At 46.3% G+C, this 16739-nt stretch overlaps 1 protein-coding gene across 1 annotated transcript in view; it reads right to left on the bottom strand.

Moving 5' to 3' along the window:
• Window positions 1-1726: 1726 nt before the first annotated feature.
• The window catches only part of LOC146357919 (acyl-CoA (8-3)-desaturase-like), a 34147-nt gene continuing 19134 nt past the window's right edge, over window positions 1727-16739 (bottom strand). Inside the window, exons 6-12 of the mRNA XM_084814993.1 lie at window positions 13637-13697; window positions 11955-12031; window positions 10698-10795; window positions 8161-8257; window positions 7150-7229; window positions 6442-6567; window positions 1727-5330 (exon numbers count right to left, since the gene is read on the bottom strand). Coding sequence (XP_084671119.1) covers window positions 5279-5330; window positions 6442-6567; window positions 7150-7229; window positions 8161-8257; window positions 10698-10795; window positions 11955-12031; window positions 13637-13697 — 591 coding nt within the window. The 3' untranslated portion in view covers window positions 1727-5278. The remainder of the gene's footprint in view (window positions 5331-6441; window positions 6568-7149; window positions 7230-8160; window positions 8258-10697; window positions 10796-11954; window positions 12032-13636; window positions 13698-16739) is intronic.

Raw genomic sequence — 16739 nt, 5'->3', positions numbered from 1 at the left:
TTGCCTCCAACCCCTTTTGTGCATCTGTTCACTTGGATCGCTGTTTAGGGGCCGATCTACATTACGCCTGCCATCGCAATGAATTCAGTGTCCCGTCGGGTTAAACGCTCTCGCATTAAAATGTGATTATTCACTCACCCATTTTCCCCATTGCAGTGCTTCATCGAATGCGTGAGCTCAGTTCACACTTGAGCACTGTGCTGTTTTCCTGCGCGCGCTTGTCTGATCTCAGATGCTAAGCAGGGTCGGCCCCCGTCAGTAGTTGGATGGGCGACTGCCTGGGAATCAGGCTTCCTGCACTGAGCAGGGGGTTGTTCTATCCTTTCAGATGAAACGAAGTTTTACCCCCTCCTATCCCCAGCTCCTGTTTTGTTTTGTTTTTAAATTAAGGCATTATCCTCGCAGAATCGGGGCTTCTCCGAGATTTTTTTTCTAATTGAGGCATGATCTTCGAAGCTTCGAAGTTGTGAAGCTTCACAACTTCGAAGATCATGCCTGAATCAGACAAGTGCACGCACATCCAGCCCTTTGCTTGTTGCTGAGGAAACGGGGGCTGCTGAGGAAGCTATGCTATTGGTAGCCGGAAGACATGGGGCTGTCGAGAGCTGTGATTGGACAGGAAGGAAATACAAACACTGCTGCATATGGACAGGCAGGGGAAGGGACTATGACTGGATATGGTAGCGAAGGCGGAAAATCAGAGCACATTAAGGGGAAATACCGGGATATTAGGGTATTGAAAGCGGGAGCATGGAAGTGGGAAATTCCGGTTCCAATTCAAGGCAGCTACTGTGTAGTGTGAAAGGCGGGCGGTGAAACTTCATTGGAAGCGAAAAAAGGTGGTAAGTGTAGATCCAGCCTAGCTCATTTGTCCAGAGCCCCAACCTTGAGTATATCCTTCCCTGGCCAGTTAGGGAAAAGGATTGCAGCTGGGGCTCCTCATTCCACTCCTGTGTGTTTTGTCTGTATTTTTGTCCCTTCTAGTTGGCAACCTTTTCTGGAAATGGTGGTCAGCTATGGCGTTCCACAGTTGAATGGGTACAGGCTCAAGGAAAGAGCCGGCAAGCAGGAAAAGTGCCAGAAAATGGTGTGTTTACACTTTAGATGCAGCCCTTCTCCCCTACCTTCTTCCTACTGTGACTATGCTTTAGGAACTGGGCCAGTTACACCAACTTGCCCCCACACAGACCCTTCTTGCGCCCACTTCCTCCTCGTCTCAACACTCACCCCGAATCCTTCCTTTCCATTCCCAAGAGTGGTGGGGGCCCCAAATGGCTTACCCCTTCCTTCTGCCGTCTCACCCCACCAAACCCTGCTACAAGCTCAGCAGTCAGAGCATGTCTGCAGCCTAGTTTGCACTCCAAAGCCGGTCTCTGCGAGAACTCAGCTAATATCCCCACTATTCAAGTTCTCATTGCAGGCTTAAATAGTTCATTAATCTGACTATGCAATTGCTCTACCACTTTTGTGTTCCCCCAAAGTAATAACAGTACATTTTGATTAGTGCGTGTTGAATAACTACATTTCCCATTAGTTGAAGAAGCTGGTGTGCATGTGGATTTTTTTGGGCTCCCCTCTTTGCCAAAGACAAAGACATCTCCAGCGTGAAGACGATCTTTGTAACAAATGTGTGTGTTGCAGGTTGTGCTGAAGCTTTTACATGTATCTATCCATCAGAGGAGCACATTTGGAAACAAAACAACAAAAAGGATAAAAAGCCACACACAACAGCTTAAACTACTCCTTCTTTATTCAACACTTACGTTGTGATTTAATTGCAGCTAGGTTATCCCCATCAAAAAAATGCACACACACAAGAAATTATGTCCACAGTTGATCCACAAGGGAGAACACTCCTCTCTCTCCAAACTCTGCATCACCTTTTTAATGATCAGCACTAGGGTGGAGGGATATTTTATCCTATGGCAGATCCCTCTCAAGGTCAAATCACTTCTATTCTTATGGCCAAACTAGATGAGACAACCGAGATCTACAACAGGACCTCCCATCTCTCTAAATGTGGGCAAATAGGAGCCTGCAATTGGTGGCGATCCCAAGACAGCAGTGCTGGGAGGGGTTTTAAAAACTCTTTTGCCCAGTGAGTGCAGATTTACCATTGAAAATGCTACTGCCACTTGCTTTCTTCCTTCTTACGACAAAGGGATTTGCATAGTATGCGTTCCCTAATCGGGCAAATAACAGCTCCAGGGTGTGTGTGTGTGTGTGTGTGTGTGTGTGAGAGAGAGAGAGAGAGAGAGAGAGAGAGAGAGAGAGAGAGAGAATGACATGGAGTAAAAGGGTTTAATTCCCCTATCCCTGCACTGTAGTCCCCGTCTAGACTATACATACACATGCATTTTTTCAAAAATGTAAGAAGGTGGCATTTCTGTTATCTAGTTTAACGTCATTTAGAACCTCTACCAGGCTTGCTGGCAGATTGTAGCAGGTGCAATGGGGACAGATTTTTCAGAAGGGAGGAAGCCACCTACCATTATATACTTGCTTGGTAAGACTGGCAGCTTAGGAAGGAAAAGAGGTTGGAATCAGCGCACAGAAGGGAGGGAGGGAGAGATGCTTTGGAGACTTGGGGCTTCCTTTTTAAGAAACTTCATGCTAGGACTGTGCCGTTTCCTCTCCTGCATTCACCTAACTTTGCAAGTTGTGCTACAACAGTATGTACCGATGCTATCATGTGGCATCAGGTTTTGATGGCAATCTGTTGAAATGTGCCTCCCCCACCAAAGCATGGCTTAGCGGCGCATCACCCAAGAGAGAAGCAGAAGTGTGACATCCTGGCTTGCTTGGACGGCTGCACCGCTGCTCTCTGTGGGCTGGTGTCAGGGTGGACACTGAGCCCATAGAATCCCAGAGTAGTTCTGATTCTGAGGAAGAGCAGTCGCTCCTGGGAGAGGAGCGCACTCCTCTTTCCCAGGGCCCGCAGCTGACGGAGATTCCTCCCACCAGCATTCCTAGATTAGAAAGCAGTCCAGGGAGTGACCGAGCAGAGATAGCAGACTTGGTGGATGCGCGATGCAGACGCAGAGAGTGGCGCCAGATGGAGGGCGCGGAAAGGAGGTGTAGTGCCTGGTTGGCGCGCAAACAACGGCTGTGCCCAGAGGTTCCAAGGGAAAAGGGGAGGGACTCTCCCTAGTCCTTAAGTTCAGGGGTCTGCCAGTAATTCCCTTTCAAACGGGGACCAACTGTTCCAACTTAGGGCATAGGTACTGTGCTGCTCAGATCTAGTTGCAAACGGTATAGTTGTTAAGTTGTAAAAGAAGAATAAAGCTTTGAAAGGAATTCCTTTGTCTGTGTCTGGACTTGGCTACTAGATTAGACTGAGAGAGGCCTCCAAGGAGCCCTTGACAGCTGGAACGTTAGCACTTCGGACCTCGGAGTCTAGCGCAATGGGTCTCAAAGCACTAGGCAGGCCTCCCTAAGGAAAAGTAGGAAGGCTGCCGCAGAGTGTTCGGTGATCCCATTCATCGTTTCCATTATGGCTGGATTTCTACTCTGCCTCTGAGCTTAGTTTCCTCTCTCCAAATCACTGCTATGCAAGAAAACAAAAACAAAAGTTAATAAGGATGGACACCTACTTGCTGAAATGTAAGGCAACCCAATGGAGGGTGGGAATAGTATTACTTCCATCTGATGTCTCTTTCAGGAAAGTGGAGCACATTTGGCTTTGCACCCTCCCGATACCTGCCTTTGGACCAGGAACAAGGGGAAGATCCAGTGGATCCGTCTCTCAGCTGAGACTATCAATTGGCAAGAGCGACAAATGTCACCACGAGGGGACATTCATTTCCAATAGCTGAGATGACTCAAGATTGTAACTCAGTTTCACCATGTAGGAAGGAAGGCATCTACATGAACTAGTAGCCATGAAAGAATTACAGGGAAAAGGCACTTCATGGTGGCCCATTCCCCATGAACCTGATTGTAAAGACACTGGGATAAATAAAACAGGGAAGAGAACTGTTTTTTTCTTGATACAGAGCAGCCTTCCCCAACCTTGTAGCCCAAAACATTTGGAAGGCACAACTCCTATCTACCCCATCCAGCATGGCCAATGGTCAAGAACCCTGGAAGGTATAGTCCACAACATCTGGAGGGCCCCAGGTTGGGGAAGGGTGACTTAGAGAGACTGGCTGTGGCCAATCTTAGGAGTTCCTGCTCTCGAGTGATGGAAATTGTCCCTTAGTCACTCAAATGGGGGCTCCAGCGATTTTGTCCTACATGTAAGCCAGAATTAATATAAATCAGCTGTGCAACATAGGAATAGGCCTTAGTAACAGAATAATAAGAAAGAATATAGAAAGAATGCAGATCCAGGTGTGCATGAGTATATTATTTGGTCCCCCTTCCAAACCTCTGAAGGCATGTTAGTAGCTATGCAAGGGATTAGAGCATTCACTTGTACCAATTTCTCTCTATGATCAATAGTCCATTGTTGACACTCATTTTCTTTTCAAGATGTGGTCCCATGGAGCAATAATATAGGCACGAAGATAAGTAGGGCTCACCTTGGTGCAACATATAGCCAAGAACATCATGGACTCCTGGGCAGAGAGTCTATCCTAGATTTCTTTCCACAGTTAGGATTTTCTGGCCATTCTCTAGTGTTGACTTTAAAGTCATTCCTGGGTCAGAATTTGGCTGCTCTCATCTCGCAATTGTTTCCAAAGCAATTTGGCTTCTGTAGTCTCCTCTGCTGCTTCCTGTGCCTTGTTTCCTCAGGCTTCGGTGCCCTAATCTGATCATCCTTACCAACAGCTCATATTCTCAGCTTCTACATTTCCTCTCCTTTCCCAGTACTTTTCTTCCATTTAATTCTCTCTGCCTCATTCAACAAACTGTTTCCACATCCTTGGTTCTTTTACTCTAGGATGGAGCAAGACAAGCTGGACACTGAGGCAACAGAAGTTTTTAGAGATTCATACATAAAAGAGTTCCCCTTCTACAAACAGAGAAATTGAAATGGCACGAAATAAATTTCCTGGCATCAGTTCCTGGTCCTGAAGAGACTTGTCTTGCTGAACACACACTTTTTTTTTCTTTTTCTTTTTAAGAAAGACATCTCAGTATCTTCAAGAACAGGAATGAAGGGTGGTGGGAGATACATGAGTAAAGAGGAAGGAATAAAGATGCCTTGAAATATCACACCCAAGTATTCAGCTGCCCACCCAGTTTGTCACCCAGCTGCCCACACACCCTTGCTCTCTTCCATTGCTAGAGGCAGCAAGGGTGGGAGAATCTCCCCCAAGATGTCGCTTGCTTCTTATTTATGCAGGTACGCATCAAGCCAGAGCTCCCCCGAATCCTTCAGAGAGCTGGAAAAAGAGAATGAAACAGGTCAGCCCAGGCCAGCTTGGAAAATGTGAATCTCTTAGATTATCACTCTGTGATTTGATATAAAGCAAAGAATTCTGAAGGCACTCTAGTGAATTAATAAGAATGTTGAGATAAGAATTATTAAGAGAGTCCAGGACAGGGCTGGTCCAAGACTCCAGTGGCATAGTGCTACCGATAGGCCCTCTCACTGCTAAAGCTGCCCATCTACCACCTGCCACCAAAGTCCCTGCCCGCCGGGCCACCACCACAGCACGTAGCCTGCCCACTGCCAATACCCACATCCCTGCCCACTGCCAATACCCATGAAGAAGCCCAGACGGCCCACCTGCCACCAAAGCCCTCCGCCCAAGCCCTTGCCTCCCCACCTCCCCAATAAAGTCCCCCACCTGCCTGCCCTCCTGCTGAAGCCCCCGCTCCTCCCTCCCTCCCTCCCTCCCTCCCTCCCTCCCTGTTGTTTTTTTTTAGCTGGTTGGGGAGGGCAGCACCAGCTCCTCCTTCTCCCCCACAACTGGCCAGCCCTTCTGGCAAAGTTCTGTGGCACACGGCCAACCGAACCTGCTGGCCTTAGGTGAGATTTAAAAAAAAAACGTTTACTAAAGTTTTGAGTAGCAGCAACCTGAACCAATCAGATACAGCCTTTGGGGGGGGGGGTGAGCGTTCAGCCAACGCGGGCACAGGAGCAAGATGAAAACTCCCCTGTGCCCTCATTGGCCATGTTCCCCCCCTGCCAACAAAGGCAGTGTCTGACTGGTTCAGATCACTGCTACTCAAATGTAAGTGAAAAAATGGGGCACCGCAGGGCCTACAGGCTTGGCTATGGGACTTCCTTTAGCCCCTGGGGCCAGCAAATGGGTGAGGAGGAGGGTGGCAGCAGCTGCAGTAGGCCCAGGGGCAAGAATGGGTCCTTCTGAGCCTCTGGGCCCTCAGCAGCAGCCCACCCAAGCTGACCTCGATGCTGGGCATGGTGCAGGATGGAGCATCCTGTGGCTCTATTTCGCAGAGTCTACCTGATGCTTTTTCACACACCAGGGATCATTCCTTTGCTGCGAGCTGAAAAGCTCTGGGCCTCTCACATTGACCGGTACTTACTACACAATGTCAGCAAAAGCAGTGAGCAGAGGCTTGGATTGATACTCGATGCCGTGTTTTGCACATATGGACTTCACCAAGGGGGTCACCTTCCAGTAGTTGTGTCGTGGCATGGTGGGGAAAAGGCTGCAGAGAGAAAGAGAGGCTGAGCGGTGGGGACTTCTGCCTTCTTTAAGGCTCCAGAGCTCCTTCCCTTTCTGGAGGCTCAGGAAATAACCCATCGTGAACCCCACAACTCTTCCCAGGGCAACCGTGTAGCACGGGGCCTCAGAATAAGAACTCAGTTATACCATCAGCATCTCTTGCCTAGCCTGATCAGAGTCTTGGGTCAATCAGCCAGAGAGGAAAAACTACCATGGTCCGAGACTGCTTTCGCCCTGGAACCCCGCCCCACATTTTAATGTCTCTGGTTCGGTTCTGATCATACCCAAAGCCTGCTCAGATGATGCTTCTGAAGATCAGCTGACAGAGTCATGTGAAGTCCCCATAGGGCAGCTACCCCCATCCATAACATGACGAATCCCAGCCTGTTGAGTTACCTGGTAGCCCATGAGGCCTTTGCCTGCTTCAGCCCACATTAATCCCCTCCTGAGAGATCCCGCTTTTCTTCTAGGATTCATATTAGCTGATTTTTACAAAGTTGTGAGTCTCCCCCCGCGCCCCCGTGCAGAACCCCACCTTCCTGTCCCTCAAAGAGAATGTACTCACTGGTGCTCAATTTGGAAGTTGAGGTGCCCACTGAACCAGTCGTTGAACAAGGACTGGTTGACGTTGCACGTTGCCTGGAGCTGGAAGGGGAGGAAAGACACAAACATCCAGATATTTTTGCTTCACTTCTGGGCATTCTATATACCCCAATTGAGACCACACACGGGCTTGTGGCTTCTGCTCCTTAGAAGAGGAAGGATGAAAATAAAGATATGGGACTGCTGGAGCAGGCTCAATGGGAGCATCTACGGCAGCGGTGGGCCACACACATTTTCACACTTTAGCCTATGGAGGAAATGCGCATTTTTGGCCAGGTGTTTTTTGGGAGGGTTGCATATTTTTCTATGATAAAATTTGTGCAAAATTCCCAACGGTCAGAAAAGCGGTCCACAAGTCCACGGAATCTGTCTGACCAGGGGGGGGGGGGAGGACAGGGCGAGAAGCCAGTCCACTGAGAAATCCATGGGTCAGACCCATAAAAATCCAAACTCATGTAGTTCCGTCGTGGATTTCTCTGACATCCCTAAATGACACCCACCCCTTCCAAACACCCAATGGTATCCTTCTTCCTTTACTTCAGGATGCCAGATGTCTCCTTTATTGCCCTTTCTCTGAAGTAAGAGATGAAGCCCTCGGGATGTTGAAAAAATATGTAGTTTTTTTCAAGGAGTAGCCTTAAGTGCTTCAGCCCTGAGTAATAAATATATATGCCTTCTTCAGGGGTCAGTATTTATAAAAGCGCCTAGGGAGGAATGTTGGAGACTATCTTTTTCAGAGGTCTCTGCAGGCACTTTTACAAATACTGACCCCTGAAGAAGGCCCATATATATTATACAGGGCTGAAATGCATAGCGCTACTCCTTGGACTAAAACGACATAATTTTTCAACGTCCTGAGACTTCATCTCTTTATTCCACCGGGCACTTTGGATGTTCTCCAGTTTTGTTTGACCCCCTTTCTTTGAAGTATCAGATTCATAAGCACAATGACGAGGCAGGATAGGCAGCTCACCTGGGTTGAAAGCCAGTCCAAATTCTTGTCATAATCTATGTTCATTGGGATGTGGTTCATTTGTGTCACCCAGACAAACCAGTGACTCTCTATGATTCTACAAAAATGAAGAAGTTAATGATCATGTTTCCACCAACCCAAGGCCATGACGACATACTGAAGAGCACCAAAACTTGATTAAAGCAGTTTGCTACTAAATCAGAAAGGCAGGTAGAGAGCCAGAATTGGAATAATTACAGCACCACATCAGGCAAAAGAAAGCGAACCAGAGGAAACAAGTGTATAAGGAGGGGGAAGGGTTGTTTTAAGTCCACTGCTACCAAGAGTACATTTACTGCAGACACATAGACAAGATCACTCAGTGCAGGTTAATTAATCTGAAACATCCTTTATGGCTGTGGAATATTAACAGTCACATTGTACTAAGAAACGGCCAGGGTGTTCTTTTGCGGCAGGCTGGGGTGCAAAATGGGCAGGGTGCTCCAATCTGTATTACTCACTATGAGAATAGATTTTGGGAGTGATGATTATTTCGGATTAGCATTTCACTGGCAAAAAGCATGTCATTATGATGGGCAAAGGGATGTGGAGTGGGGTGCTATATTGTTGTGACCCTGGGGAAGGCACAAGCCATCTGTGGATGTCAGAACATACATACAGAATGAAGCCCTTCTCAGCGAAGGCTGGACCACACATCCTCACGCTAGAACATGATACTTGAGTGTGACAAAAAAGGGAACCCTGGATTTTGCTGTGTATGTATATTGTGACAAACCACTTTGTTCAGTGGTTCTCTCAAAATATGCTTTCTGTAGGTAGGTGACCCTACATCACCTGTTTAACTAAATATATTTAAATTCCCCCACTACTAAATGTCATCTCAGCTTAGAAGTAATTTCATTCCCTAGATATAGGCACACAGACGTCTATAGTTATCAAGAAAAACTCTTAAACCAGGCTTGTCCTTCTGTCTTTTACTATTAAAATATCAACCTAGCAATACTCAGTACAAACCGTATAAATACAGAGATTCAAAAACTTCATCCATTCAAAATCATGATGAGGTTCAGGCTTAAGCAGAGCAAAAACAATCGAGGCAGTTTAGCAGTATTCTTCTTCAATCCATTAAGAGTGCCATCCTATCTGAACGGTTGCCAGCCTCCAAAATCGGAGGCTGCCGATTATCCTATGCAGGGTGGCTGAAGCACAGAGGGGATCTCTCCTCCGTCCTCCAGCTGCCCTGCATTTTTGGCTAGATGCATGATTTCCCCTCCCTGCTCCCAGGACTGACCTCTTTACCCTGTCTTCACACTCTGTTTCCGAGCATGGAGACGTAGGCGGCATGGAGAGAACCATGCTGGCTATGAGGGGGAAGGGGTGGGGAGGGGAGCGCGGTTTCTGGAAACCGAACAGTCCTATGGCCCTCTAGACAGTGTCTAGGGGGCCATAGGATTCCTTCCTAAAAGGGGGTGGCTTCTCCATAAGACAGCTCCCATGTTCCACCTTCTGAATTGTCTTTAGATACCTTTTCAGACTCTTAAACAGGTCTAGATTAGTTATCTTTCATTTATTTATGTCACATTAAGGTACATTCCTAAGGATACATTTCTATTCCTAAATCAACTATGTCTAAATAATATTGCTAAAATCCAAACCTCTTAATCTGATTGATGATTACAAGAACATACTTATAATTACATTCTTGAATCCCATGACATATTACAGGCCCACTTGTGGTGAAGTAATTATTTCTCCTTACTACATGCTGTCCATGTGACTCTGTCTCAAAACAAATCTCCTCTATTTATGATCTGAAAGACTCTTTGATTCCTTACCTTTTCACATTCCTAATTTTATAATCACCCTAACTGTTTTATGGCTCGATTGGTGTATAAGCTAACACAATCTGTTTTGAATTCTCCTCTGAACTGTCAGAAGCACAGATAATGAATATCTATACTAATAGCCTACCACCTTCTGTCTCCACCTGAGATGGCTCAGAGATAGGCATGATTTAGCTGTGTACAGATAACGGGTATATCTGCGTAACACTGGCTCTTGGAATCACATATTTTAATCCAGAATTTGCTTGGAGGCATCTGATTATTGAATTTCCTAATGGAGTTGCTGGGGCAAGGTGGTCCAGATATGGAATATTTGCCGCAATATAGCTAAATTGATAGAGCAGGAGTGTTGAACTTCTTTCAGCCTGAGGGATGCATTTGATTTTGGAGAAGTTCTTGGGGGCCACATTCCAGTGGTGAGTGGGGCCAAAGGCATAAGGGGTGGGGCCAAAACTACCAGCATATTTTACCTTAAAGTTCTTACTGCCAGGAACTGAAACTTAGGCCAGGGGAGGGGGGCATGAACAGCTGGGGAACTCTGGAGGGCCATACTGGGATTGCAGGTGGGCCAAATTTGGCCCACAAGCCAGTGGTTCCTCACTGCTGCTATACAGGTATAAGCAATCACGTTTAGAAGACATTATATGGTAAACCCAAGTAACCAAGAAAGGTCTGGATCCAAATGAAACGTACCTGAGCAGGAGGAAAAGTCCAAGGAGGCTCTTTAGATCCAGTAAGAATGAGTAAGTCAGAAAGAAACGGATATAGAAAGTCACCATCCAGGCCAGATCCTGTCACAAAGGGGAGGAAGGGAGTGTTATATATAGCTCCACAGATTCCCCTCACCATTTGCATAGTGCAGTTGGAAGCCCCTCCCCTTTCCAAATATCTCCCAAGGCCTTAATTAAAATGTCCAAATGCTTAAATCCACCTTGGTAACCCGGAAACCGAAGTGTGGGTTTAACCATCCGTTCAAGTTCAGTGTAAGCTTTAAGTTCAATTTAAAGACTGAAGTGCACATTTAGAAAAGGGCAAGTTTAGCCCAGATTAAAGTGGGTCAAACTGCTGTCTAACTGACCTAATCCTCTTTCATTACCACTCATTGTTCACTGATTCAACACAATTGCTACAAATTAGTCTTCTGCAGTCCAAGTCACACACTTTTGTTGTAACCAGGCCCTCATACTCTAATGGGTCACAACAGGAGTCAGTGGGTATCTGGGGACATATATTTGGGGATGGCTTGCAAAGCAGCCCAGCTCTGTGAGCATAAGTGTTCCCCAGTAGCCAAAAGGTTGAGGAATATGGAAAGCAGCCAGGCAAGTTAAGCACCCGTGCAAGGAAAAGGAAAGGAATTAACCCATTGTACAATCTATGTACTGATGCTAAAACAAGGGCACAGCAAGGGCATTATGTATCAGGAACTGAATCCTGAAGTGGTAATTCTGTAGCCACATAAGAGTTTTGACCTCTGCTATTGCTATTAAAACCTAACCGGAAACCTAGACGAAAGCTGATTTTGAAAGTGGTAATGCTAATAGACAGTTCTAAACTGAGGAAAAGACTCAAAGTCTAAAACTCTATGTTCTAAACCTTAAGCCTTCAATTCTAGCTCAGATTAAAAATGAAAGGGTAGATTGCAGCCCCAGAGACAAAAGTGTCAAAGAAAATGGAAAGCAGCCAGGTGAGTAAAGTAACCCGGGTGGGTTTAGCAACAGAGCACACAAGACCTCCCTTCCCTGCACCAAGATTAAAAAACCTCTCCAGAACTTCTATTTAAAAGCCTATCTTTTACAACCATTTCAAAAACCCATAAAGACAAGGTATGAAATGAGAGAGCCAGCAGCTATCCAGGGTGCCACATGGGTGAATCGCTGAGTGGCTGGCTTTCAGGAAACAAGTCCGTTCCCTTGATGCCAAGGTGAATCTGAGTACAGGCATACTACTCACCACCCATTTTTTGCGCTGGACAACGAAGTAGAAGATGTACCATTGCAGGTAGAAAGGCACCAGAGCTGGTGGTCCAACTAGGGAAGAATGCAGCAACATGTTCATAACAGATGTTGGTTCAAAATAAACAAGTGCTCCAGGACTCCAAGACTTTCTGATCTGTTGATCTTCTCTCACTTTCTCCCCTATCTTCTCTATCTGCTCTGTATGTGCTGCATGGTGTCCCAGCTCACATACCTTCATGCAGTCCATCCAGTCTCTCTAAACCAGGGGTAGGCACTCTTTTTGGGTTCAGGGCACATTTGGAAATTTGAGGAACTGTTTGGACACCACCACAAAATGGCTGCCATGGGAGGCCTGGCAAAGAACAAGTAACCTGCCCAAAAGACTGAGTACAAGCCAGAGGTGGGGTCTGAGCCCCAACACACTAAACAACTCCTTTGACTCACAGTTTTCAGCACTAGCAGGAAGCTATTTCATAGCAATTCTAGCTGCTGGTAAGAAAATGTGTTAATGGTGATCGTTGTTGTTTTTTTAAAGTGGGATGCCTTCATCTTGGTGGGCACCAAGAAAGGTGTCCTGGGGTGCATTGGTGCCTATAGGCCATACAGCAATGAGCATGTAAGCCATACAGCAACAAGGCTAACTCCTCCTGGTCCCTGAATCATCAGTCAGAACCGAAGAGCGCCCTTACTGGCCAAACCAAGAGCCCATGTGGTTCAGCAGGGTTCAGAGGCAGGGCAGGCAGAAGCCTAATACTGGTGCCCTGATATTTGCTCCCAGCAAACAGAATGAGTCTGCCTTTAATCAGAGAGGGGCAAAAATGGCTTGTCACAGCTCATCCCAAAGCTAGCACAGCTATAAGGACAGCCTTTTCCTGAAGAAGAATGGAGTGAGTTTGTTGATTTCTTTTTGCGGGGTGCGGGGGAGGACAAGCTGGTTCAAGTTTGCCCATTGAGCATGGTCAGGGGAAAGAAGCATGTCCCCATGTTGCCTAGGGGCTCAGCAAGACCAGTTCTCTTTAGCAAGACACTGTCTAGACTGCTGCAGAGCATTACATGAGGGGCCGCTGTTGAAGGCTTCTCATACATCTTCATTTACAGGAAATATAACTGCTTGGCTACCAACTGAAACTGGCTGACGGGAACAGATCTTGCCAATTCTGAAAACAACATTTAAAATTACGAATGGAGAAGAGCATAGGCCACATGTGGGGATGTGCGTTTCCCCGCACTCCAGCCTCACAGCACAGCATGGGAAGAGCAGAAGTGGACCACCGGGCAAACTCGGTCTTGCTGGAACCTAGGCAAGCATCCCCACACTGGAAACAAAACAGAGGAGTGCGAAACACCACAGAAGAAATTCAAAAAGGCTGTGGCGGCACGGTACAACTGACCCACATTTTGAAACAAATGTTTCCGTCTGCAATGCTTGGGCCCAACTCTAGTCAATACCCACTCACTGGGTTTCCTATGGCAAATTAAGGATCACCTATAGGTGACCCAGCACCTACTGCAAGACTATTGATTCATTTATTTCTATTTTAAATCAACCCACCTTCATTCTCCAGATGACTAGCCTAGGCAACCTACTCCTAGAAACGTTTGTGAGCCAGCAACATTTGTGATCTTTTGTGGGGAAGAAATGCACCTGTGCCATTGCAGAAAGGAAACGATACTCACGGATGAAGAAGTATTTGTGCTGGTGGTGGTAAGGCATGAACTTCTTTTTCTTTATTCCAAGCTGCAAGGGGTAGGGGAGCAAGTCAATAGGGTGACCTCCAACCAAACACCCCGACCTTAAACTGAAACAGACCCACACGTCTCCTGTCATCTGTTCCATGAGGACTACATGCTTTGCTCTTGCAAATATCTCTGCTGTGCCTGTGTTTGAAAGTGCTCACGCAACACATGCTTGTTTATATATTTCCGTGCCGGCACAACAGAGAGCAAATGTGGGCCCAGCGCTGTCTCCTGCAGCTTTGTTCGTTCTTTTGTACTCCTGCTTCTGTGTTCCATCTGAAGATACCCATAATGCTTCTGAGGAACGGGAACCCTTAAAAGGCAAACACCAGAATGCACTGAATACTCTATCCCAGCAGGGGGCAGCAGAATCTAACCACTATGAGGTTCTTCAAGAAAGCCACTGAGGTGCAGCTTCCAGCTTCCACTGAGGTCCTCCGTTGTCAGTGTGTGCATACAGCCGATTGAGGAACTCAACTTTCAAGAACTGCGCTATGATACACTTCGGCACTTGCCAGTTGACAACAGGCCAGTATCAGGACAAAAACCTGATCAGAGCTCTAGATGGCATGAACGTTAACAGGAACGTTCAGGACAAAATATAAACAAGAGAGAGCGTCTTTTCTAGCTGGTGACCCTCACTACTTCTCACCACTCAGGAAAGAGGGAAACTCTTGCCAATTATCAGTTGCTTTCCCAGTGGGAAAGAGGTGATTGCTAGCAACCAACACGGTTGTGCTATGAAGGCAAGCAAACCAGTTCAATGAATGAAAGGAATGCCTCAGAAAAAGCAAGCATTTTGGAATACTTCCACCTGCCTAAGTAATCAAAGCAATATTGGGCTTCAATAAGGTGCTCCTGTGCAAAGATTTATGTGAATTCTTTCATGTATATCTTTGCCCACAGGAAGGCAACCTGGTTGGGCCTGAAGGAACAGTTGTCATTTTTTTCTGGATGCAACAGTGCGTTTGTCCCAGGGGCACTTGGGCCCATGTGCAGATGACAGCAGGCCCAAATAATCCCCTTGCTGTGATGCTGTCTTTATATATTATTTTGTTTATGCATTGCATTTCTATACTGCCCAACAGCCAAAGTTGTTTCCTGACCTCTTGCTGGGATGCTCTTTTCTAGCTCCCCCCCATTGCTGGGACTCTCCCTCTTTCCTAGCCCCCTCCCCATTGCTGGGACTCGCTCTCTCTTTTCTAGCCCCCTCTCCCTCTTCTCTCTTCAGCAAAGGAGATCGTTACCTCGTCGTGGTGCTGGAGCTTGAGCACCTCAATGATGTCATGAGCTAAACCGTGAAGGGACACCCAAGACGGGAAGGTCATGGCAGTGAGGTCAGACTAAATACAATCCCTGGGGAAGGAAACAGCAACCCACCCCAGTATTCTTGCCATGAAAACTAAATGGATCAGTACAACCAGAGATATGTCGGTATACCATCGGAAGATGGGACTCCCAGGTTGGAAGATGGTCAAAATGCTACTGGGGAGGAACAGAGGATAAGTTCAACTAGCCCCAGATGTGATGACGCAGCTAGCTCAAAGCCAAAAGGATGGCTAGCAGCCGATGGTGCTGGTGGTGAACGACAAATCCCATGTTCTAAAGATCAACACACCATAGGAACCTGGAATGTAAGATCTATGAGCCAGGGCAAACTGGATGTGGTTATTGGGGAGATGTCAAGATTAAATATAGACATTTTGGGTGTCAGTGAACTGAGATGGACTGGAATGGGCCACTTCACATCAAATGACATCAGATCTACTACTGTGGACAAGAGGACCACAGAAGAAATGGAGTAGCTTTCATAATTAATAATAAAGTGGCTAAAGCAGTGCTTGGATACAATCCAAAAAATGACAGAATGATCTCAATTCGAATTCAGGGTAAGCCATTTAACATCACAGTGATCCAAATATACGCCCCAACCACAGATGCTGAAGAAGCAGAAGTAGATCAGTTCTATGAGGATCTGCAGCAAGCTACTGGATAGTACGCCAAACAAAGATGTTACTTTCATTACAGGAGATGTAATGAAAACGACACCTGGAATTACAGGCAAGCATGGTCTGGGAGAACAAAATGAAGCAGGACATAGGCTGATAGAATTTTGCCAAGACAACTCACTGTGCATAACCAACACTCTCTTCCAACAACCTAAGAGACGACTTTATACATGGACTTCACCAGACGGTCGACACCGAAATCAGATTGACTACATCCTTTGTAGCCAAAGGTGGCGGATATCTATGCAGTTGGTAAAAACAAGACCTGGAGCTGATTGTAGTTCAGATCACGACCTTCTTATTGCACAATTTAGAATCAGACTAAAGAGAATAGGGAAGACCCACAGATCAGTTAGATACGAGCTCACTAGTATTCCTCATGAATATGCAGTGGAGGTGAAGAATAGATTTAAGGGACTAGATTTAGTAGATAGGGTCCCGGAAAAACTATGGACAGAAGTTCGCAACATTGTTCAGGAGGCGGCAACAAAAAATGTCCCAAAGAAAAAGAAAACCAAGAAGGCAAGATGGCTGTCTGCTGAGACACTGGAAGCAGCCCAAGAAAGAAGGAAAGCAAAAGGCAACAGTGATGGGGGGAGATATGCCCAATTAAATGCAAAATTCCAGAGGTTAGCTAGAAGAGATAAGGAATTATTTTTCAACAAGCAATGCGCAGAAGCAGAAGAAGATAATAGAATAGGAAGGACAAGAGACCTCTTCCAGAAAATTAGAAACATCGGAGGTCAATTCCAGGCAAAAATGGGTATGATCAAAAACAAAGATGGCAAAGACCTAACAGAAGCAGAAGAGATCAAGAAAAGGTGGCAAGAATATATGGAAGATCTGTATAGGAATGATAATAATATCGGGGATAGATTTGACGGTGTGGTCAGTGAGCTAGAGCCAGACATCCTGAAGAGTGAGGTTGAATGGGCCTTAAGAAGCATTGCTAATAACAAGGCAGCAGGAGATGACGGTATCCCAGCTGAACTGTTTAATATCTTGCAAGATGATGCTGTCAAGGTGATGCATGC

The sequence above is a fragment of the Heloderma suspectum genome, chromosome 1 (assembly GCF_057233095.1).
Source record: "Heloderma suspectum isolate Gila_16-S chromosome 1, 16-S_ref, whole genome shotgun sequence".
Taxonomy (NCBI): Eukaryota; Metazoa; Chordata; class Lepidosauria; order Squamata; family Helodermatidae; genus Heloderma; species Heloderma suspectum.
The sequence above is the reverse complement of the archived record's forward strand: the minus strand, read 5'-3'. Positions and strand labels throughout refer to the sequence as shown.